Genomic DNA, 22,708 nt, shown 5'->3' on the forward strand with positions numbered 1-22,708 from the left:
CTACTACATACGAAATCCCGGAAATATGAGGCCAAAATGCCAAAAACCTGCGTTCTGTTATGAATTCTGCTACTACTTGCAGGCTGATGGGACTGCTCCGTGCCCCACCGCATGCGTTCACAGTGACGTCATACAGCCGGGACTTCCCCATAGCGGCCATTTTAAAAAGGGCAACGAATGGGGGCTACGAATACTTTGATTCTTTAGACGGTAAACTAAGGTACACGACAAAGCTCTCATTCCTTGGTCAGCCAACAGAGCAATGTCCTGACAGAACGCAGGTTTTTGGCATTTTGGCCTCATATTTCCTGGATTTTGTATGTAGTAGACGTGCTGTTGTGCCCCTTTCAAAATGGCGGACTCGGTTGCCACTGCACAAGTTCCCGGATGTGCGAACGCATGTCAAGGTCACCAATGTGGAAGTTAGAAAAAGCAGACGAGAGGAACAGTTCAGTCTCTGCTTTATTCACTTCCATCAACTACACCTGAGCAACAACAGTCACCCTAAATATTCACCACCCCCGCAAAAACACCTCCACCACTTCCTTAGCCCCTTCACAATAAAATATGTTTTGTGTGTGAGACATAATTAATACAGGTTTGCCATGATAACTTCAGTCTTATTTTGCCCAGAGCTGCACTTGTTTAAAATATGAAAATCACAAATAAAATATCATCAATGACAAACCAAGAATTACAAATAGCACATGAATTTTGATTTTATTGTAAGAAACACCAAAAGCGGGGAAATTTTTACAGTCATGTTATCCATAAACAATAGATTATGTTACATGTGTTTTCCAGAGGGGAAGATGTCGACCATCACAGCGCCACCTTGAGTTGGCAAACAGTAATCAAGCTCATAACAGTGGCAGTTTTTTCGAACAATTACAGAGCAATTACAGCTAGAAGCGCACATGTTTCACCTTTGCTCTTTTCTCTTAGTATTTACAGTTACAAGATGGCGTCCTTCCTCATGAAGAGTCTTTTTGAGCTAAGACTTGGTTTATAATTGTGAATAAGACCAGTTACTAAGCGTTGTTGATGACCCAGGCTCATAACTCCAACATTTTAAGAGGGGGAAAGGGGGAAGCAATACATAATAACTAAATAAAGAAAAAGCAGTATTTTTTGTAACTCAAAATAAATCAAGCACTAAAACAAAAAAAAGTAATATAAATAAGAACACAGTGAAGTGAAAGTTTAGTGCTCACACAAGTTAAGATTTGATGTGGAAAAGATGGTAACCAAAAGTGAATTTTCCTTTTCAGTTTGTTTGTGCAAGCACGTTTTTATATGTTTCTATGGAGATGTAACTACTTTTGCATAGAATGTTCCACAGTATGGCATTAAACCATCATTTCTTCCATGCATTTAATTACAAGTGTTTGTTCTCGCATTAATATCTTGATAAAAATGCATTATTGCTGTCCACTCTCCACAGATCTGACCTGTAACCTTGCCTAGTGGCATAACCTTCCTGTATCCATGGAGATACGTTTAATGCCGTACGGTGAAGCCTGTAACAAGCAACAACTACGGAGACGGGTGGAAGACGCTCCTACGGAAATGTTACACGGCGCAATTTTAACGAACTGTCAAATGAGGACGAGGGTTGAATCTTTACGTACAAGTCTCAAAGTACAAAAGTAAAAGCTGTTTGTAACATGGATAAAACCGTAACACATTCAGTTTGTAACAGTCAATGGATGCGTCTTCCAAAAACTGAACAAGTTCCTCATATTCAGTAAAAATGATGGGCATTTCTTAAACCCACGCTAAAGCAAAGCCACAACTAATCTGACACTTACCCTGGGCTCTAACGTGGACTAGACTAAATGACCAAACCAAGTCTAAATCAAAAATATCTTTCTTAAATAACTGGTGTTTTATTGAAAGAAAAAGGGGGGAAAAACAGTGAAAAACATAAATTCTGACTGTGAGCCGGCTTGCCTTTACACAGATCTGACTGGTAGTGTCACCCGTCTGTCTCCCTGACGACCCATGTCAAGACGTGATGCAGTATCTATCATCATAGTTTTGCTGTTTGGAGATTCTTCGCTGCATCAAAACGAGGATTTTATTTTAGATTAGATTATTATAGAATTACTTTTTACGACAGCATCAAATCTAACTTGAGCTCTATTCAATCGATGAGGGCAAGGAATTACAACACATGATTCAATTAATCAGATTTCTGCCTCTTAAATTAGCACCATAATTACAAACAAAGAAAAAACATGAAAAAAGTAAAATAAAATGAGCACAAAAATAAAAATGAAAGGTTTTGTGAAGCTGTGACCGCCTTGAGCTGCTCCTGACCAGGAAGTGAAGACAGAAAGGCCTAAACGTGTTAAACCCCTACGACAAACACAAGATGGAACTGAATTCAGAATAATTATCTCGATTTGAGTCTTTGTCTTTTTTTTTATAATAAGTGAACATGTGAAGTGATTGAATTTCATTGAATTGATTTGCTTTTCCTCACATTTATTTACCGTGTTTATTTAACTATTTCAATTCGTTAAAAAACTGAAATATAGTTAGAGTTTAAAATGACACTGATGCCGTGGTTACGTGTCGTCAAGCTGTGATCCCAATTACAAACCAAAATTTTAACCAGTGAAGTAGAAAAGCACTTCAAATATGACAAAACCCTGCACATTATTAGAAAAAAAAAAAAAAAAAATACATTTAAACTTAAAAATGTCTTCGACTAAGCCAAATACGCAGATTGGTTAAACTTCTCAAATCAGGCATAATATTTTGACTTCACATGATTCTAACGTTTGTAGTCGACAATCAATTTATTTAGCAGTTCATCAACAAGTCTTAAAACATAGCATTACAACCCAGAATCAACTCTGTAGGAAAAAGCTGACGGCGTTATGGTTAGTTTGCATGTTTTCCCCACAAATATAATATCTATTTATATAATCATATGTATAAATAAAAATTCAGTGCTGTAAAAAACGTGTCTCTCCAGAGGATCTGACCCAAACGCAGAAGCCCTAGAAGTTTTGTCTCTCTAAAACTAAAACTGCTGGAAGTACGCACACTCGTCTCCTGTGTTAATTGTCCTTCATTGTGAATACAACACCGAGGAAGAGTAGTTAAAATCTCAAAAATGATCTTGTCTTTTTGGTTTATTGCTGCACACGGAAAGAAGTATCCTGTTATTTTGATTTTTTTTTTGGCAGCAGCAAAGCACCAAGTAGTAGTGTGGTGGTGGTGGTGGTAGTAGTAGTAGTAGTAGTAGTAGTAGTAGTAGTTGTAGTCGTTCCTCCGTGTCTATGAGAAGGCGCAGGGTCGGACGTTGACCCCGTGGGCCGCGTGGGTTTGGAGGTCGATGGATTGGGCGGGGTTTTGTCCCGGTTTAGCGTTCAGCATGGACAGGTTCCTGACGCAGCCGCTCATCCCAGTGGAGAACTTTCCCCCGGTGAGTTTGGTCATGTCTGGAGCGCCACCTGGGGGCAGAGAACAGAACGGGCGCGGTCAGAAGGAGCTGATGAAAGCGAGCGTGCGGCCAGTTGACTTCATTCACACACGCCCAGGTCAGGTTTGTGAATGGAGCTTTACTTTGAAACACCCGTTTGACAGTTCAAAAATGTTGGATGGCGGTTAATAAATCACTGCAGATTTATGACATTTCCAGTGGATCAAAAATCTCCTGTTTTAGCCCTTGTTTAGTCCATAAATCACTGCAGCAGAACTTCACAATATAATTTGATACTTGAGTTAAAACATCTCCACAACTTCCACACATTTCTGTCGATATTAATAGAGCGCAGTCGCCTCGTTTGAATATTCCTGGAATGAAACACTGACCTAAGTATATGCTGCCTTTGGTGTTGACCATCAGGCTTTTGCCTCTGGACTGTCCATGAAGCGCTGGCTCTCCGTCCAGCTGGATGTACCCGTCCTTCCCAGTCCTGCAACAGCAAAGCAGCTTTTTCAGACAAATGTTTTAGGTTTCAGTTGGACTTCCCCTCCTCTCTGACAGAAGCTTGTGCGGTTAAAAGCCGTTATATTCCTGTGAGATAAACCATAACAGGAAAGTGTCGGTCGGTAAAGCCTCATAAAGTCGACTGGGTTGTAGAAGTGAATCTGGTGTAGCATGAGAAAATGCACGCGCTCATTTTGTTCATTCTAATCAACCTTTGACCTTTGCTTTACATGGCATTACCTGACTGCTGTGATTTTGTGCCACTGTCCGTCATTGATGGGCCTCCGGGACCTGAGCTGGGCCTCTCCACTGCCCAGCTGATAGCTACAATGGAAACATCAAGTAGAAGTTGTAGTATTCTTGGTAGTACTTGTGTCAGTCGTGGCTCTGGCTCTGGCTCTGGCTCTGGCTCTGGCCGCTCCGACTTTACCTGAAAACGAGGTGTCCGCTGTGTAATCCCAGGCTGATGAAGTCTTGGCCTTTGCCGTGCTCTCCATGTACCTGCCAATCAAACCTTTAGTCTGCAGCCGAGTGAGTCACATGATCACTAGGTATTATTCTATGTTCGTCCTGAATTTAGCCCACACAAGTTTATCAAATGTGTTACAGAAACGTACAGATCATGTCATTTGTAGAGCAAATCCCTAATAAATAATTATAATAACGGTTTGGGGCTCATGCTAACTTTGGATATTTCTTCGAAAAATCTTCTAAAGAGTTCATTTAGACCCTGGCCCTCCATGTGAAATAAAATACAGTAGTTAACTCTAATATATTATCTGTTTGGTCAATAATTTGGATAGAAGCACTGCAAAAAACTACAATAGATTTGCATTGATAAGAGAAACATCTTTTTCATTTAATCTTGTCATAACGGATAAAAAAACGCATCAGTCGCTCAAATACATTGCAAAATATATGGATAAAAAGAAGGGTAAATGCAAGGCAAAGTCAAATGAAGCCTTCATGCTCCGAAAACAGTGTTACATGGAAACAGGTGAGAATGGATATGACAAAAACGTGGTTGTGAATACCTTTTTATTAGCATGCACTTTCCTCAGACTGCGTGAGGTCTCCTGAGGAAACGGACGTGGGTTAGACAAACATGCTTTTCTTTAGTGGAACAGGCAGAACTCGCAGCACATGCGGCGACACAATTAGTGGATGAACAAAATGCGACAATGAACAGGTCAAAATGCAACAATGAACACGTGGACATGAATGTTTTGGTTACAAGGAGCAGATGGAGGCATTTATATTATGGATTAAAAAAGGTTGGATAAGTTGCAGCGATGAAAGAAGTACTTAAGTAAAAGTACATTGAAAAAAAGAAGGAAAAATCTAAAAAAACAAAAACAAAATGATTGAAAAACCTGTTTAAAAATGTACTGCAAGATTAAAACATGAACGTATTTCACACAGATTTTGAAAACTGTTAAAGCGCTAAATGTAGAAAACATAATTAATTTCTGGTCACCAAAAGTTAGACTTAATCGATTGTAATTTTATGTTTTTAAAGTTTTTAAAACTTTGGACAGGAAGTCACAATGAACGCGCTAAAACCCCCCAAAAACTATTCCTTCAATTCAGGGGGTCTCAAATCATAAATAAATGTACTTTCTTTCTAGTTAAGTTAAAAATGTAGTGGAGCAGAAAGTACAGATACCTGCTCTCAAATGTGGTGAAGTAAAAGTAAAAACGTATCCCGTAAAATATCTACAAAACTTATGTTCAATACTTTTACTGAAGTACTTTATTACTTACCACGCCTTGCCACAGGATCAAACCGTCAGATGAACTGGTGTTAATATCAAATTCAATCGTCTCTGGAGAATCTGGTGCACTGAAATACATACAATATATATATCAAAAATATGTCCAAAGAAAACTTCAACTTGAAAGGAAATAAAGTTCTGAGAAGTTCTTCACCTTCTGGGGAACACGGCTTTAGGAAGGGCGATGTATCCGTTGTGGTCAAAGTGAGCGGCGTACTGATAAGGTGAATCTGAGGAGTGTACACATGACAGGATTAACCACTGACATGCAGTATTTATATTCTTGAGCTGTGACGCCCTCTAGAGGCAAAAGTAAAGAATATTTAAGAGCAAACATAAGCAGTGTTTGAAACTCCTGACACTTCTTTTTGCTGTTATTGCATCAAAAGCATTTGTTCAGAAATAGTTATACCAAATTGCACAAATACTATATAATATGTGTATATATGTACAGCATGTGTAAATATACAGCATGTATGCACTAATTGAAGTATTTGCGAGCCCTGATCTTGGGTCTTTTGTGTTCCAGAGTCTTCACAAAGCAGAATCGAAATGCACAACCCAAATAAATGATAACAAAAATAGCATTAGAAAAGGCCCATAATGCATTGCAGCAGGCAGATTTATAAAGACAAATACATTTGATCAGTTTCCTTTGTTATAACCACATTATTTAAAGATAAGACGCCATCTGGTGGTAAAAAGATGTCAACAGGAGTCGTCTCAGGGTCAGAACACTGAGGATATAAAACACTGTGGGCTGTAGTTATGTCATGCAGTATTTAAAGAAGGAAAATGCACTGTTCACATAAACAAGACAAAGAACAGATACTTTCAGCTGTCTTCTTCACAAATTCAACAAGGCATCTGAATAAAGCAGTCAGAGGTCGCTCCATGCACAGTAAAGACAGTTTATCCTCAGACATTTAGAGGAAATAACTTGATGTTAGTATCAGCGTATTTCTTTTTTTATCAGCATCAGATTATTTTGGACATTGTTTCACAAAACAAGGTCTGCACAGGTCACTCTTGAAAAAGAAAGGTCGCTCTCATTGGGGCTTTACCGTATCTTACATATATACAGACTAATGTCGCTGGAGTAATGCAATTTGATTACATTTCCATTACATGTACTTTTAAAAGACGGTTTAAATTAGACATTAGAATTTGTTTCGTGGGATGTTTATAATTGCAATATTGTGCAGATCTGGCAGTATGCATATTTGGAAAAGGAATTGACAATGAGATTTTATTTCTGTAAGTACAAAAGGTGCTTGAATAAGCTGTCGCGGGTTTGGGAACAAGAGGACTCCTACATTTATGGCAGTTTAGTTGCAGTTTAGTTGCAGTTTAGCTGTTGTTTAGTTGCAGTTTAGTTGCAGTCAGGTCCAAAGTGGAGCCAAATGTCCCACAGTCATGAACAGAAACGCAGACTTCCTCTTTCCCCAAACCTGGTCCGGGGCCAGGAGCCTCCGCGGAGCACGTTTGTTTGCAGTTCATTTGATGCACGCACGTGTTAGGCCAAAGACGGGGGGCCCCTCAAGCTCATGAGGGGTCCCTGTTAGTCACGATGCAGACTGAATATACCACAGATACTGTACCATTGGAGCTGCCTCCTTCCACACTCCAGAGGGCGTCGGGCGAGCCTGTGTGACGCATAGAGCCATGAGGGGGGTTTACACTTTAATAAGACGCTCTAACTTTCCCAGAGTGCACTGCAGCGCTGGGGGTCGGCTATCTGACCATATATGGACTCACTGCAGCCTCTGGTCAAACTGCAGTGATAATGTGTGTGTTATGCTGACCACAGGCCGAAGCACAAATCTAACTGTGATGTAGATGTAGTGGACTTACGCTCGGCGCAGGTGGGACCGGCGTGTCCAGGGGCGCACACACACTGCCCCTCCACACAGCTGCCCCCGCTCAGGCACTGACTGTCCCTCTGGCACACGTCCTTCACCACTTCACAGCGCTCACCTGAAAGTAAGAGTTTATTACTTGAAAGACTCCTTTGTCTTTACACAGGTGTTAGCTCCAGAGTGTCACTCAAACTGGGAGGTTAATCCAATCACACACTTGTAGAAGTCGGGGTGAACATTTTAATTTCTATCCATTTAATCACAAAACCTCAAACTTAAAAAGCTGGTGAGCAAAGGCTGCATGTATGTACTTTGCACAAAATAATCTCAATTGGGTCTTATTACATATAAAATCTGCTTAGTGTGGCTAGTCAACCATAATAAAATACATAGTTATTGTTATCTGGACCATACAGACACTAAAACTCATACAACATACATATTATAACAACAAGACAGCAGCATTATTAAATCCAAATGAAAAAAAAATATATATACTTTTTCCATTTTTCATCATTTAAGCAATTAATTTGTAGTTATCCTCTATCTACAAGCCTTCAGTCACCACATTTAAATCATTATTTGATTGATAATGTATTTCAAAAGTCTCAATGGGCCATGGTAATAACCGTTTGACTAGTCGACTTCTACACTGTAGTGAGACAAACATATTCTGAAATGCACTGGATTCTTGGATGAGTTTATTTCATGTTTCAGTTTGTTCTTAAGTGTTAAGGCTCCAACACATGCTTAAAAGGTGCACTGTGAACTGAATCTAGGAGAGGCCTGAGTAACTGAGCTTTGGTTCCATCTACTGGCTGCAGAGGGTATTGCACAATTAAAAAAACCCAGTTGCTTGCCAACTTCCTGGTTTAAGCCACAGTTGTACTGATAGTGATTAGATGGCAGAAATGCACAGAACGCGTCCGGAGACAATTTATGGACTTAAAAACAGAAGATTCTCAGAGCCACGTCCCATACTGAGAAAACATCAGTTATGAAAGTGTGCATGAAGCTAAATATTATCCCAGGTATGTTTTTCCTGAGGGAACAATGTTAGAACATGGTTAAAAGCTCAGAAAACTAGACTTAGCACGACAAGTACCCTTTGAACTTGAGGTCAGTTCTTCCCTCGAGCGCTTTCTTACCCTCAAATCCGTCCTTGCAGAGGCACTGATACTCGTACTCTGCGTTGGACATGCAGTCTCCACCGTTCAAACACGGCCGGCGGTCACAGGGGCTGTTGTCCACACATTTACTGATGGCATCGCTCTCAGTGAAGCTGTACGACAAATCTACAGTCTTGTTGTTGATGAGAACCTGCAAAAGCATTCAGAGCCAAGTTAGACATGGTAGAAGGAAGATTCCGATCATATTGTAGCAGTTTGAACAGGTGGGTGTTTTTCTGGTCCCAAAATGTTAATCTATTTGTGTCATTATTCACACTTTCTGCTCATTTTGTAAGATGAAGGAAAAAAAGAGACTGGTCAAAAAGGATTTGTTTCAGTTCAATATTTCTGATTAGTGTTGTAAATGCTGTTCATATATGTGGCTTCATAGAAAATGCCACATATAAAAGTGAAACATTTATTTAAGTAATAGATTTGTGTGAATTTTTTTTTTTTTAACAAACCCAAACCAAGTTAAGAAATGTATGTTGAAAATGAATTAAATAAATTGAAAAATAAACCAAGATAACTATTCTTAACTCTGGTCAGTATTGTCTTTTGGCCCAATTATTTGATATATAATTCTGGATTTTCTAAACTCATGTAATACTTTTATAAGCTTTATTTAATTGAACGCGGTGCTGTTCTGCAGTGCTGTTTAACTGTTCTGATCGGACACGGCCCACACACCTCTCCTATGCATCCGTCAAACATGTGGCTGATATTGGCGGGTTTGGGCAGGATCTCCATTTTGGGGACTCCTCCGAGAAACATGGGCGTGTGGATGTTCAGACCCTGAGCTTTTCCCGGAGACGAGAGCCTCTCCACGGGGCCCTGGTCCACCTGGAGGTGCCCCGCCTTCTTCACACGCTCCGCCACCACTCTGTGCCACTGGCCCATGGACACTGGCTCCGAACTCAGCAGGACGGCTTGACCTGCACATGAACCAATACAATTCAAGAGTTAATACATGGCAAAAAGCTAGTATTTGTTATAAGAGACTTAAACTCAGACCAAATACTTATTCATAAAGAGCAGAAATGGCATGACACAACTAAAATAAAGTAGAGAGTTGAAGCAGCACCACTCACTGGTCTGCTCCACACAAGAGAGAACGCTAAAGCCACATTTTAGAACATTCTTCATGGAGATAGATAAGTTTTGTGCCATTTTGTGGAACGTTACAAGCAACGCAGTAACACTACCCTCCTGCAGGCCAAGTTATAGGTCAGATCTGTGGAGAGGAAAGTCCACTTACACTAAGGATGGATGTTATTGAAGGTCTTCTGGGCAAAATACCTACCAAATATTCAATAAATGCTTTCATTTAATATGTTCTTTGGTTTACAGTTTATGTGGTAAGTCTAAATGAAAATATACAAAAGTAAATTAAATGTATGTAAAAAACAATAAAATTACACTGAAGACCGCACATGGATGTTGTCAAATTTGCACTGCAGAGAATTAAACAGATAAAAAAACGATAGGTCTATTTTTTCGATGGTCAAATGTCCTCAGAATATAAAGTTCTGAATTACACTCATACAATAAAAGAATGTGTAAGTCTCTCTCACCTGTGCCGAGCTCATATCTGAACTCCACGTGTCCATTGACCATCGAGATCGAAACAAAGTCCTCCACCTTCATCTTTTTGCCTCCAGAGAAGAACATGAGTCCGTGAGCGCTCTGGGGCTTAAACTCCAGCTCCACACGCAAGTCGTCGTGAATGTTTGTCAGAGGAGGATATGCGATGAACGAAGACTTTCCATCAAACTGAGGAGTGGTCACCAGTTCTCCTGATAAAGCACAAGAAGACCAATCACGCTTCAATGTCAACTGCGTTTGACCCGTGCTTCAGAGGCGCTGGGGAAACAGTGGGTGACAGAGCTCCAGACCTTGACTTAAGCCTGGTCTGGACTACTCTGGTACTTGCATGGAAATAGAATATAGAAGGTTTGATTCTTAGAACTAAATAAGATAAGATAAGATATTCCTTTATTGTCCACACATGGGGAAATTTCATGTTGCAACGCAGGTAGATACAGAGGAAAAGGACAGATAACTTACAGGAAGTTTAAAAACACAACTCTTGGGAATGGAGGAAAAAAAAAAAAAGATAAAATAAAATAAAATAAAAACAGCTAGCGTAAGACAAGATAATACTAATAATAATGGTAAAATAAACACATAAATAAATAATAAATAATAGATAAATAAATAAATAAACACATAAAATAAAAGGTAAAATAAACACACAAAGGAATCACATCCAGCTTCCTCCAACCTCAGTCCACACTGTTGTCTGCTTTATTTGTGGATATCAATGAATGTTCTTTTTTATGGGCGGTGTTGTGTCTCTATCTGTGCTGGTGATCTGTCTGCAAACAGTTACTTACGGCTAAGAGGTAAAAATAGCAATTTACATGATCTAATAAAAACTAAGTAAGGAATTTCTAAGATTTATGAAAGACTTAAGATGACCACTTACCTCCCATGCATTTGTCTCCAAACTTGCCCAAATGACAGCGACAGTCATAACCCAATCCAGTCGGACGGTTTATACAGGTTGCATCTGGTCCACAAGCCTCTGATAAGTGTGACACAGCAGATGTTAGTCATTTCCCTTGTGCATCGAGAAAGTTTGTCTCAATATATCATTAAGTATGTTTAACTGTTAACTGTAAGTGTAACTAAGAAATGCGCTGAGGGAGCGGTCATGCAGGACTCATAGAAGCACAGTTACATCCATATGTTCTGTTCCACGTATGTAATCCTATGTAACGTATGTACCTGTGTGACAGTGCAGGGAGGAGTGGTGCTGACAGTTGCTGCCGGTGAAGCCTCGGGCGCAGCTGCATTTGTAAAGACTGGCCTCTGAGTCCTCACATCTGCCTCCGTTCTGTACATGATGTGAAGACTTTATGATTACGCCATAAAACACATTTAAAAGGTCTGTATCACCTGACTCTTTACACATTACAATAACTGACCTGGCACGGGTGGTCTTTGCAGGTGGGGCAGTTGCTGACGCCGGTGGAGCTGCGGTCCAGATCTTTGAAGATGACCTCTTCTCCTTGGACGATCAGCTGACGGATGCAGCCTGAAAAGAACCAGTCCATTCAACAATGATCTACTGAAACTATGATGTTAAAACGACACTTACCAACAAAGCCCGTCTTGATCCCGGCCGTCTTGGTGAGCAGTGTGTAGTTGGGGTAACCTCCCAAATAAAGCTCTTCATTCAGATCCAAACCTTGGAATTTACCCTGAGAAGGAAGATAATTCAGTTTATTTTATGCTGTTTTAGAAACTGTAGAGCATGCAGACAGGGACAAGACATTTTTCATCATTCCAAAATGTTGTATCTGATCAATTCCTTACGCAAATGTTAAGTTTGCAACAATATTAATCCAGTCAAACCAAAAAATCTGCCTATTAAGCAATAAGTAGTAGTTTTGCCTGTCAAGAATTACATTTTATATGAGATTATGTTAGTTTTAATGTCTGTAATAAACTAGAACAGATTTCTTCTGTTACACTTTTATTCATTTTAATTTAGACACATTTTTACATATGTTTTGCTCTTGCATTATCGTTGGGGCTTGTGCTGTTTGGTTTATAAATGAGTCAGAGTTTGGGGTCGTTTTAGAACAGATTTAACTCATGCTTGTCTCGTCCTGGAACAAGAACCAAATACAACGTTAAAACAATAGAACTAGAAGAGTGATGAGCTCAAATACAACATTAAAACAATAGAACTGGAAGAGTGATGAGCTCAAATACAACGTTAAAACAATAAAACTAGAAGACTGATGAGCTCAAATACAACATTAAAACAATAGAACTAGAAGAGTGATGAGCTCAAATACAACATTAAAACAATAGAACTAGAAGAGTGATCAGCTCAAATACAATGTGGAAAGGTTTGGGGCTGACGTACCTGTGAGGTGCCGTTGATGTGCTCTCCTCCGTCCACGCTGATGTGACCCAGGGTCAGGTTACGGGAGAACTCCACGGTGTGAAACTCGCCCAGTTTGATCGGGTTCGGGTCACGGATAGTCGCCATGCCAGAACCGACGTCAAACCTGCAGTGGCAAAAGGCAACATTAAAAGGAAATATATCATGATCTATCGAAACAACAACGCTTGGACACCTTTACGTTGTGTCTCTTGAAGAACGAGACGCTCCAGAAGTACTTTGTTTGGACACCTTTTTCCATAAATCAACCAGAACCAGAACCAGTTTGTGTGTACGGAAAAGCCCTCTTTGTACAAGTACTTTAAATGACAGTAGCAGTACTTTAAATGACAGTAGCAGTACTTGGGTCGATGGTGTTAAAGTCGACCAAAATCTTAGTGTGTTTTTACATATAAATACACAGTTTATTTGTACTTTTATGTATAATTAAAAAGAGAAATGCTTTGAGAGCTTTTGCCACTTTCACGGATAAGTGTCAGTGCCCTTTCATGGTAACAATAAGAGTTAATCATATTTAGGCAAACAGGCATAGAAATACTGACCTGAATTCCAGTCGACCTCCCACAAGCCCCAGCGAGACAAAGTCCGCCCCCGTGGACCTCTTCTGTCCATTGTACAGAATCATCCCTACGCCACAAATGAACAAGTATCAACACAAATTCAGCACCACAGAGTGAATATATCTATCTATATATAGTATATAATATATAAGCGATGAAAGCTTGCCAATGAAAATGAACTCATTCGGATAAACCTTGTTCAAAAGCTTCTGGTAAAGCGGCATGCTATGGTGAGGCAGGTTTGAAGCCAACCGAAGCTGAGTTTAGAATATAAATACTCGTCACTAAGATGGCAGATGCACACGACAGCCTTTTCTATACTTTGTCCACATGCCAGGGACACATGAGGCAAACATGCACATCCACGTTTAACATGACTCAATCAAACGAGCCTGAATGATGGCGCAAACACAAAGCTGATTTTTATTAAATGTTGTTTATGCCTGATCAGATCCAAATACCTGTGTTGTACTGCAAAAATATATCCATTTTCTACCGCTTGTTCCCTTTCCGCGACCCCGAAAGGGAACAAGCGGTAGAAAATGGATGGATGGATGGACTTGAATTCAGAATTATATGTTGAGCTGAGCTGTATCAATTTAACAACTGAACCTTTTATTGGATTTCTAGATGATTCTGACTGATTTTAACATACATACACAACATAGTACATACTTTTCTCCTATTTAAAACATAATTAACAACCTGTGTAATGTTTTTTTCCTTAAATGTTTGATTTTTTACATGATTACTCAATGCAAGATCTAATATTCTTAACACAAGTTGTTTTACCTTGTCCAAATATGACTTTTTCAGGGAATTTTAACCACGAATGGCAAAAAACACAGACAATACTAGCAATAAACTAATCAAAACGTTTCAAATCAGTTATAAATCTTGAATTCAAGTGAACATGAATGAAAGTGCAGGTAAACATAAACAGAGAATAATTGGGCATCTCTGTTTAAAATAAATAAATAAATGCCCCAAAATCAGCTGTGTGCGCTCGGCAGGGGGAAGTGTGCAGCAGCCACTCAGCACAACTGCACTCGGCACGTCTGAGCGTTCACGGCCTCAAACTGACTTAAGACTCACCGGCGTACAATATGAGACCTTCCCACCACATGAGCGAGGACGAGAGGAGACGTTAAGACAGAAGACATCGAGAAAATCAAGCAAACATTTGTAATGTAATTGTCTGATATTGTAATAGTCTGATATTGTAATAGTCTAACATTGTAATAGTCTGATATTGTAATAGTCTGACATTGTAATAGTCTGATATTGTAATAGTCTGACATTGTAATAGTCTGATATTGTAATAGTCTGACATTGTAATAGTCTGATCTTGTAATAGTCTGATATTGTAATAGTCTGACATTGTAATAGTCTGATATTGTAATAGTCTGATATTGTAATAGTCTGATATTGTAATAGTCTAACATTGTAATAGTCTGATATTGTAATAGTCTGATATTGTAATAGTCTAACATTGTAATAGTCTGATATTGTAATAGTCTGATATTGTAATAGTCTGACATTGTATTAGTCTGATATTGTAATAGTCTGACATTGTAATAGTCTGATATTGTAATAGTCTGACATTGTAATAGTCTGATATTGTAATAGTCTGACATTGTAATAGTCTGATATTGTAATAGTCTGACATTGTATTAGTCTGCTATTGTAATAGTCTGACATTGTAATAGTCTAATGTTGTAATAGTCTGACATTGTAATAGTCTGATATTGTAATAGTCTGACATTGTATTAGTCTGATATTGTAATAGTCTGACATTGTAATAGTCTGATATTGTAATAGTCTGACATTGTAATAGTCTGATATTGTAATAGTCTGACATTGTAATAGTCTGATATTGTAATAGTCTGACATTGTATTAGTCTGCTATTGTAATAGTCTGACATTGTAATAGTCTAATGTTGTAATAGTCTGATATTGTAATAGTCTGACATTGTATTAGTCTGCTATTGTAATAGTCTGACATTGTAATAGTCTAATGTTGTAATAGTCTGATATTGTAATAGTGTAACATTGTAATAGTCTGATATTGTAATAGTCTGATATTGTAATAGTCTGATATTGTAATAGTCTGATATTGTAATAGTCTGATATTGTAATAGTCTGATATTGTAATAGTCTGACATTGTAATAGTCTGACATTGTAATAGTCTGATATTGTAATAGTCTGACATTGTAATAGTTTGATATTGTAATAGTCTGATATTGTAATAGTCTGACATTGTAATAGTCTGATATTGTAATAGTCTGACATTGTAATAGTTTGATATTGTAATAGTCTGATATTGTAATAGTCTGATATTGTAATAGTCTGACATTGTAATAGTCTGACATTGTAATAGTCTGACATTGTAATAGTCTGACATTGTAATAGTCTGACATTGTAATAGTCTGACATTGTAATAGTCTGATATTGTAATAGTCTGATATTGGAATAGTCTGATATTGGAATAGTCTGATGGTGCAGTGGTAATGGGATAATGTACTAAAAAATATTATATGTAGTTATATTTTTAACCTAAAGACTCTAAATTAGCATCACTGTACTGATATTTTTAACTCAAGACTTTGATACCAAGAAAAAGGTGTAAGACTCCACAATAGTAATTAAAAACATCTTTAGACAATAGAAAGTACTGTAGTTTTCAAGACCGAATAACACTAGTTTATCTAATATTTAAGCTCAAGAGTATTCTAAATCATTCAAACAAAGGTTATTTTTTGTCCCATGAAGGATTTTTTGTCAGTATTAATACCTGCTCAAATTAATCTTATTTCAATACTGGTTTTGTTATCAATTAGCATCAGCGTTCAGATTTTTTGGACAACCCTACTGTAAATAACCGTGAGACAGGGTTGGTGTTTTCCTCGTAATAATATCAAAAGCAGTATTTCATAACATTAAACGCACACTATTCTCATGGAAATACTCATCGTTCTCATGTGTTCTTTTCATAAATACTGGAGAGAACAATAAAGCATTAACATGACATTGACTTTCAAATGGTGTGTCTGGGGCACACAACTCCTGCAAAGCAAATACAAGAGATGGATACATTGGCGAGTACTTTTGGCCACTTTTGGAAGGAATTACAATGGACGCGAAACCTTAATCAGATGAGTCAGCGACACTTTTGTTTCATTGTTCCCTCTCAGTGTCATGTTTTGGTTTGTTTTTCTGTTCCGTGACAAAAAATAGACTAATAATAATAATCAAAAGGCTATTTTCATAAAGTGAAGCGCAGCCACTGAAACACATCTCACCATCCACATTGTCGGGTCTGAAGTTGATCTTGATGCTAAAAGACTTGTATGCATTTTTGATGGTTGGCAGCATGAGGTAGGACAAAGGCTCCTGGGCAAAGTACGGCATCACTCGCTCTGGAAAAGGTACAAGAGACGAGTACATTAGCATCAATGTTAGCATACTGTTCAAGCACATTAGCATACTGTTCAAGCACATTAGCATACTTTTCAAGAACATTAGCATACTGTTCAAGCACATTAGCATACTGTTCAAGCACATTAGCATACTGTTCAAGCACATTAGCATCACGCACATTAGCATACTGTTAAAGCACATTAGCATACTGTTAAAGCACATTAGCATACTGTTCATGAAAGACAGCAGTTGTCACAAATTATAAACCCGAAGAGTGGAATTATCAAAGTAATGAAATGTATTCTCCACTGAGCAAAAATATCCTGCATTGTGGTGGATTGTTAAGTATGAAACCTGCTGTTTAGACCTCTAAAACATGTTACAGGGTTAGGGTGTAGGAAGTTAGGGTTAGGGTGTAGGGGGTTAGGGTGTAGGAAGTTAGGGTGTAGAAAGTTAGGGTTAGGGTGTAGGGGGTTAGGGTATAGGGGGTTAGGGTGTAGGGGGTTAGGATGTAGGAAGTGAGGGTTAGGGTGTTAGGGTATAGGGGGTTAGGGTGTAGGGGGTAGAGGTTAGGGTTTAGGGTATAGGGGGTTAGGGTGTAGGGGTTAGGGTATAGGGGGTTAGGGTGTAGGGGGTTAGGGTGTAGAGGTTAGGGTTAGGGGTTAGGGTATAGGGGGTTAGGGTGTAGGGGTTAGGGGATAGGGGGTTAGGGTGTAGGGGGTTAGGGTGTAGGGGTTAGGGTATAGGGGGTTAGGGTGTAGGGGGTTAGGGTGTAGAGGTTAGGGTTAAGGGTTAGGGTATAGCGGGTTAGGGTGTAGGGGGTTAGGGTGTAGAGGTTAGGGTTAGGGGTTAGGGGGTTAGGGTGTAGGGGTTAGGGTATAGCGGGTTAGGGTGTAGGGGGTTAGGGTGTAGAGGTTAGGGTTAAGGGTTAGGGTATAGCGGGTTAGGGTGTAGAGGTTAGGGATTAGAGCATATGATTCTTGTATTAGTTTAGCAGTATATTTTCAGTGTTCTCTCTGTCTTTATTTTACTGGAGATGCTTAAAATGTAGAGTGTGAACAATCTTTTCCAACCGTATAATGCTAATCTGTTCACAGAAGAATACAAATAAAAGCAAATTCCCGCCAAAACTGTCTAGACTAACTATCTTTACTATTTGTTTAATTCACCTATGTTTTACTCCGGTATGAATAAACCACTGCCTGCACTCACCATGGACTTTGAGGGTGGTGAAGGCCTCCACTTTGCCCTGTTTGTTGGAGGCGGTGCAGACGTAGGTTCCGGAGTCTTCGTGAGAGACTCGAGGAACCGTCAGAACATGGGCCTCCTGGGAACACTTGGGGTCGAGCTCTCCGAACAGCTGCAGCAACCAGAGGAAAACATGCAAAGCACATGTTTATCACAAAAAAGGATTTATCATTATTTAAAGAAATGTGTACCTTGGACCACTTAATCTCAGGGAGTGGATATCCTGAGGCCACGCAGGGTAAAAGAGCGTCTGAGCCGACCGTCACCTCTTTAGTTTCAGGGAGAGCTGCGATTTGAGGCAGAGCTGTGGAAACACAACCAGAGATGAAAACATGACTGAGGTAACATTACTTCACAGCATGTATGTACATTTAGTTCAGATGGATGTAGTTCAAGATATGCTTGACTTATTTTAAGGCCCAATTATATTCCCAAAATCAAAAAACTATTCAAACAAAACGGAAATAATTGATTAGACATTGAATCTCTTTTTTTAAAGCATGTGGCCTGGTTTGGTCCTGGTTTGAGACAGTTTTTTCTGAAGTTTAATCCAGGCCCAGCCCAGGTTTAGTTTCAGGTTCTGCTCTGATTTACAATAAATAAACAGATAAACAAGAAACATATCTATACATAATTTTCCTGTTTCTAATATTTTTAAGATTGTTTAAATCAAGAGTGTCCAGAAAATGACAAATTAAACATAAATTGGACAAAATGAGACTCATATCATGGACCAAGTGAGCTTTAACCTTTCTTTTAACATTTTTGTTTCTTTAATGCCTTACTTTTCCTAACCCAATCTGTTTTTGTCTATCCCTGTCTTGTTTTTTTTTTTCAACTTTATTTTATTATTCTATTTTATTTTCTAATTTATTCAAGTACATTTTATTGTCTTTGTCTGTACATATGATTGTGTTTTTCTTGAATTAGACATTATAATTAAAAAATCAATCAATCAAGAGCGTCCAAAGTGTTTTGTCCCGGGGCCACACAGGCGTTTGGCTTAAACCCTAAATATAAACTCTATCCACACCTAAACCTTTATGATCGAGGATGTCATTGTCTCAGGGGGCCGCATCTGTCCCCCCGATACCCCTGGTGTATCGACAAATGTGAAGCGACAAACGAGCCCCGTTCCACAGCGAGCCCTGTTCCACAGCGAGCCCCGTCCCACAGCGAGCCCCGTCCCACAGCGAGCCCCGTCCCTCGTCCCTCAGCGAGCCCCGTCCTTCGTCCCACAGCGAGCCCCGTCCCCCGCCCCACAGCGAGCCCCCATCCCACAGCGAGCCCCCGTCCCACAGCGAGCCCCCGTCCCACAGCGAGCCCCGTCCCACAGCGAGCCCCGTCCCTCATCCCACAGCGAGCCCCGTCCTCCGTCCCACAGCGAGCCCCGTCCCCCGCCCCACAGCGAGCCCCGTCCCACAGCGAGCCCCCATCCCACAGCGAGCCCCCGTCCCACAGCGAGCCACAGCGAGCCCCGTCCCACAGCGAGCCCACAGCGAGCCCCGTCCCACAGCGAGCCCCGCCCCACACTCACACTGCACGTTGAGGATGACCTGTGACTGCACGGAGCCCACGTGGTTGGTGGCCGTGCAGCGGTACTGTCCCGCGTCCGCCTCCGTCACCCGTTCGATCTTTAGCATGCCCTCCTTCACCACGACGTGCGGGGGCAGCGCGGCTCCCACTTTGCTCCATCTCACCGTGGGCTGCGGGTCCCCCACGGCCTGGCACTCGAACTCCACCGAGTTTCCAATCATCACAGTCTGGACCGACGTGCGCACGTTTATCATGACTTTGGGCAACGCTGAGGGGGAAAGAACGGAGGAAAACAGCTCCACAATTAGTGTTAAGCGTTGACAAAAGTATCATCACATGGAAAAACACAGAGAAATTCATAATAACTACACTTTTATTAGCCTTAATAAAGCATGAACAAATACTTATTTAACGTTATCATGAGATATAAGAGAGCTGAAAATGGTAATTCATGCAAGAAAGAGAATAATATTGTGCATTAAACTGACAGTGAAAAGTGGAACGTCAATCAAGTCACCACAAACGTCTAGTCATGAATACAATACACTCCTTTTTGAAAATGTATTATTTATTTATTATGAAGTGCCGTATTTCCCGCACTATAAGGCACACTGGATTGTCAGGCGCACTGTCAATGAATGGTCTATTTCGATCATTTTTCATATATAAGGCGCATTAAAACAAACAAAACGTGTACCACACAAAATCGCTTCGTTAATCCACTGTCCACACGCACTGGATTCCAAGGCGCACTGTCGTTTTTTGAGAAAATTAAAGGCTTTCAAGAGCGCCTTATAGTGTGGAAAATTCGGTAATAACGTTATTGGTTTTCTTAGGTGTCAAGCGTGGCAGGGGGGAGACCACCTGAATCAGAACGTCTTTATTGTTTCGATACTTATGATATAACTAAATAAATAATAATAATAAGGCAGATCAAAATCATGTGTCTGTTTGCCGTAACCCGACCGAGCCGTCAAAATTATAACCGACTGAAAAGAAAATATCACCATTTTGTCAAAATTATGCCAAATTCTTTTATTTTTCTTATATTTCGCTGACTCACCGACCGTTTTTTCAAAAAAAGCGCCGTGTTGAATAATTTTGTATCACTGGAACTCGCTAAAAATATTACGAAGCCGAAAAAGAAATGAAAATGAAACTTAACACGAGCGGAGAACGTTCAACTCATTGTCTGTTGAAGCCTGACCCCTGGGGGTCACTGCGTGTCACTGGCAGAATTTTAAAAATGGCGACGGCAACGTGTGTTCAGTGTGTGGATTTTTTATGCTTTAAAGTAAAAAAAAAGAAAAAAGAATTAACCTTCCTACCTACCCACGTGAAAAATTTTGGTAGGGTTACACCAAACATAGAATTCATTTTGGATCTTTTTTTTGCCTTCAAAGTTAAAAAAAAAAAGAATTTACCTACCTACCTACCCACTTGAAAAATGGTGGGTCGGGTTACAGTAAACAGACAATTTATTTGGGGCAGCCTAAGGCGTTGTTGTTTCAAGGATAAAATTTTATTTTCCCATTATCAAATCACATTCCTACCATTCAAAAGTCGGAGTTGAATTTAAAAATAAAATGTTATTCTAAATAATTTTCTTGGATTCTTAGAATATGGCCCTACAACCACCTCTCTACATTATCTACATAATTATAGTTATCGATGCAAGACATTGAAAATAACCCTTATTATACTGCGGTGTGATAAACTAACTGTTTAATGGAAGGTGGAACTCACAGTGATCAGACAGAAAGTAGTCCCAGACTGACAGCTTCTCACAAAATGAATCATCCGTGACCAAACAAGTCGCTTTGATTTACTTTATTGAGTCTTGACAGGAATACAAAGTGTGCAATGAATGAAAATGTCTTATTGAGCAGATTAAAATTTGGCCCCAGTGATTTGATCCAACGGCGCAGTAATCTTTCCCACATTAGAGTTGTGGACACACAGCTCAACTCATCGGGACAAGTAGCGTCCTTACAATGCGATCAGAAGAGAACGCGTGACTCCAGACGAGCTGGACATGTCCACATGAGGAGGACTTGTGCTACTTAAATGGCAACGACAAAATTATTCTGATATAATCGGTCAAGACGCGTATTCTTCATTTCCTCGTACGAACGCGACGAGATCAATGAATGGGAGTGTGAGCCAAAGCTACGCCCACCTTCATGTTGATCTAAGCTCTGACGTTCGGACAAACTCGGGGTAGTGCAGAAATGGTTGTAGATCGGAGATGCTGGTGCAGAATATTTTTTTTATTTTTTATTGAGGTTTTGGCCAAAAAAACTGCATAAAATCCGCGGAAACGAAAAAAAAAAAAAAAATATTTTTTAGAATCTCCGTTTTTGACGTCGGCGGGCTCGCGAAACAACAAAAACTCTCGCCTAATGATAAATAATTGTAATACTTGATCTCAGCATAATAGTGTAAAATAGTGAAAAGTAAAAGGTGCAGTCACTCACCCTGGATGGTCAGTCTGGCTGAGTCTTGTGCCTGACCGTAGGCACTTGTGGCTCTGCAGATGTAAACTCCTTCGTTGCTCTGCTCCAGATTCTCAATTCTAGAAAAAGAAGATGATGCAGTACATAAACTGTATTGCGTCTATTTATCCTCCTGCGTTGCGACACGTAAAGGCTCCTATATCCCGTCTTACCTGAGCACGCCCTCTTTCACGTGGTGGTTTGGCGGCAGGACTCCTCCCTCTTTCAGCCACTCGATCTGTGTCTCGACGCCCCCTGCAGCCGAACATGTGAACTCCACCGCGCTGCCCTGGGCTTTCACCTCCACCTGCGGCGACACCTTCACCGACAGGGGCGCTGCACACAGGGGGAAGACACACATGGGACAGCTTGGGATGGGTGGATAGACCAGAAGTACTAAGATGATCAAACTCAAATAAGAATACTGTGAGTCCAAAATAATATATATATAATAATATATATAATACATAAGTGAGTTGTGATTTCAATTCCTCTTATGTAATTAATGATCCATCTATTTATTTATTTATATGTTTATGTATACAGGGAAAACCCAAAGAGAAAAGCTCTTTTTTGTGGGTACCCTCTGTTAAAAACAAAAAACACAGGCTATCCAAAATAAATTACCTATAAAACAATGAATAAAATTAACAAATACATAAATAGTAAATAGAAGTCTATCTTTGTGCTCTTGCAGAATGCTGTTATGTTTCATCATGT

The 22,708-nt window shown here is 39.8% G+C and overlaps 1 protein-coding gene across 4 annotated transcripts in view; it reads right to left on the bottom strand.

Moving 5' to 3' along the window:
* Positions 1–694: 694 nt before the first annotated feature.
* hspg2 (heparan sulfate proteoglycan 2) overlaps positions 695–22,708 on the bottom strand; it is a 189,327-nt gene continuing 167,313 nt past the window's right edge. Inside the window, exons 64-88 of one of the 4 annotated variants that reach the window (XM_072449262.1) lie at positions 22,162–22,324; positions 21,971–22,068; positions 19,495–19,761; positions 18,149–18,261; positions 17,922–18,069; positions 16,592–16,708; positions 14,384–14,401; positions 13,271–13,355; positions 12,690–12,834; positions 11,913–12,015; positions 11,740–11,849; positions 11,540–11,648; positions 11,238–11,336; positions 10,324–10,545; positions 9,440–9,684; positions 8,729–8,900; positions 7,576–7,698; positions 7,323–7,367; positions 5,876–5,951; positions 5,711–5,789; positions 4,981–5,022; positions 4,377–4,447; positions 4,187–4,270; positions 3,829–3,932; positions 695–3,467 (exon numbers count right to left, since the gene is read on the bottom strand). In XM_072449262.1, coding sequence (XP_072305363.1) covers positions 3,292–3,467; positions 3,829–3,932; positions 4,187–4,270; positions 4,377–4,447; positions 4,981–5,022; positions 5,711–5,789; positions 5,876–5,951; positions 7,323–7,367; positions 7,576–7,698; positions 8,729–8,900; positions 9,440–9,684; positions 10,324–10,545; positions 11,238–11,336; positions 11,540–11,648; positions 11,740–11,849; positions 11,913–12,015; positions 12,690–12,834; positions 13,271–13,355; positions 14,384–14,401; positions 16,592–16,708; positions 17,922–18,069; positions 18,149–18,261; positions 19,495–19,761; positions 21,971–22,068; positions 22,162–22,324 — 3,014 coding nt within the window. In that variant the 3' untranslated portion in view covers positions 695–3,291. The remainder of the gene's footprint in view (positions 3,468–3,828; positions 3,933–4,186; positions 4,271–4,376; positions 4,448–4,980; positions 5,023–5,710; positions 5,790–5,875; positions 5,952–7,322; positions 7,368–7,575; positions 7,699–8,728; positions 8,901–9,439; positions 9,685–10,323; positions 10,546–11,237; positions 11,337–11,539; positions 11,649–11,739; positions 11,850–11,912; positions 12,016–12,689; positions 12,835–13,270; positions 13,356–14,383; positions 14,402–16,591; positions 16,709–17,921; positions 18,070–18,148; positions 18,262–19,494; positions 19,762–21,970; positions 22,069–22,161; positions 22,325–22,708) is intronic. The other 3 variants (XM_072449263.1, XM_072449265.1, XM_072449264.1) reach the window with 3 other exon arrangements.

Source organism: Eucyclogobius newberryi, unplaced genomic scaffold (assembly GCF_026437365.1).
Source record: "Eucyclogobius newberryi isolate DKJ021-1_F unplaced genomic scaffold, fEucNew1.0.hap1 SCAF_17, whole genome shotgun sequence".
NCBI lineage: Eukaryota > Metazoa > Chordata > Actinopteri > Gobiiformes > Gobiidae > Eucyclogobius > Eucyclogobius newberryi.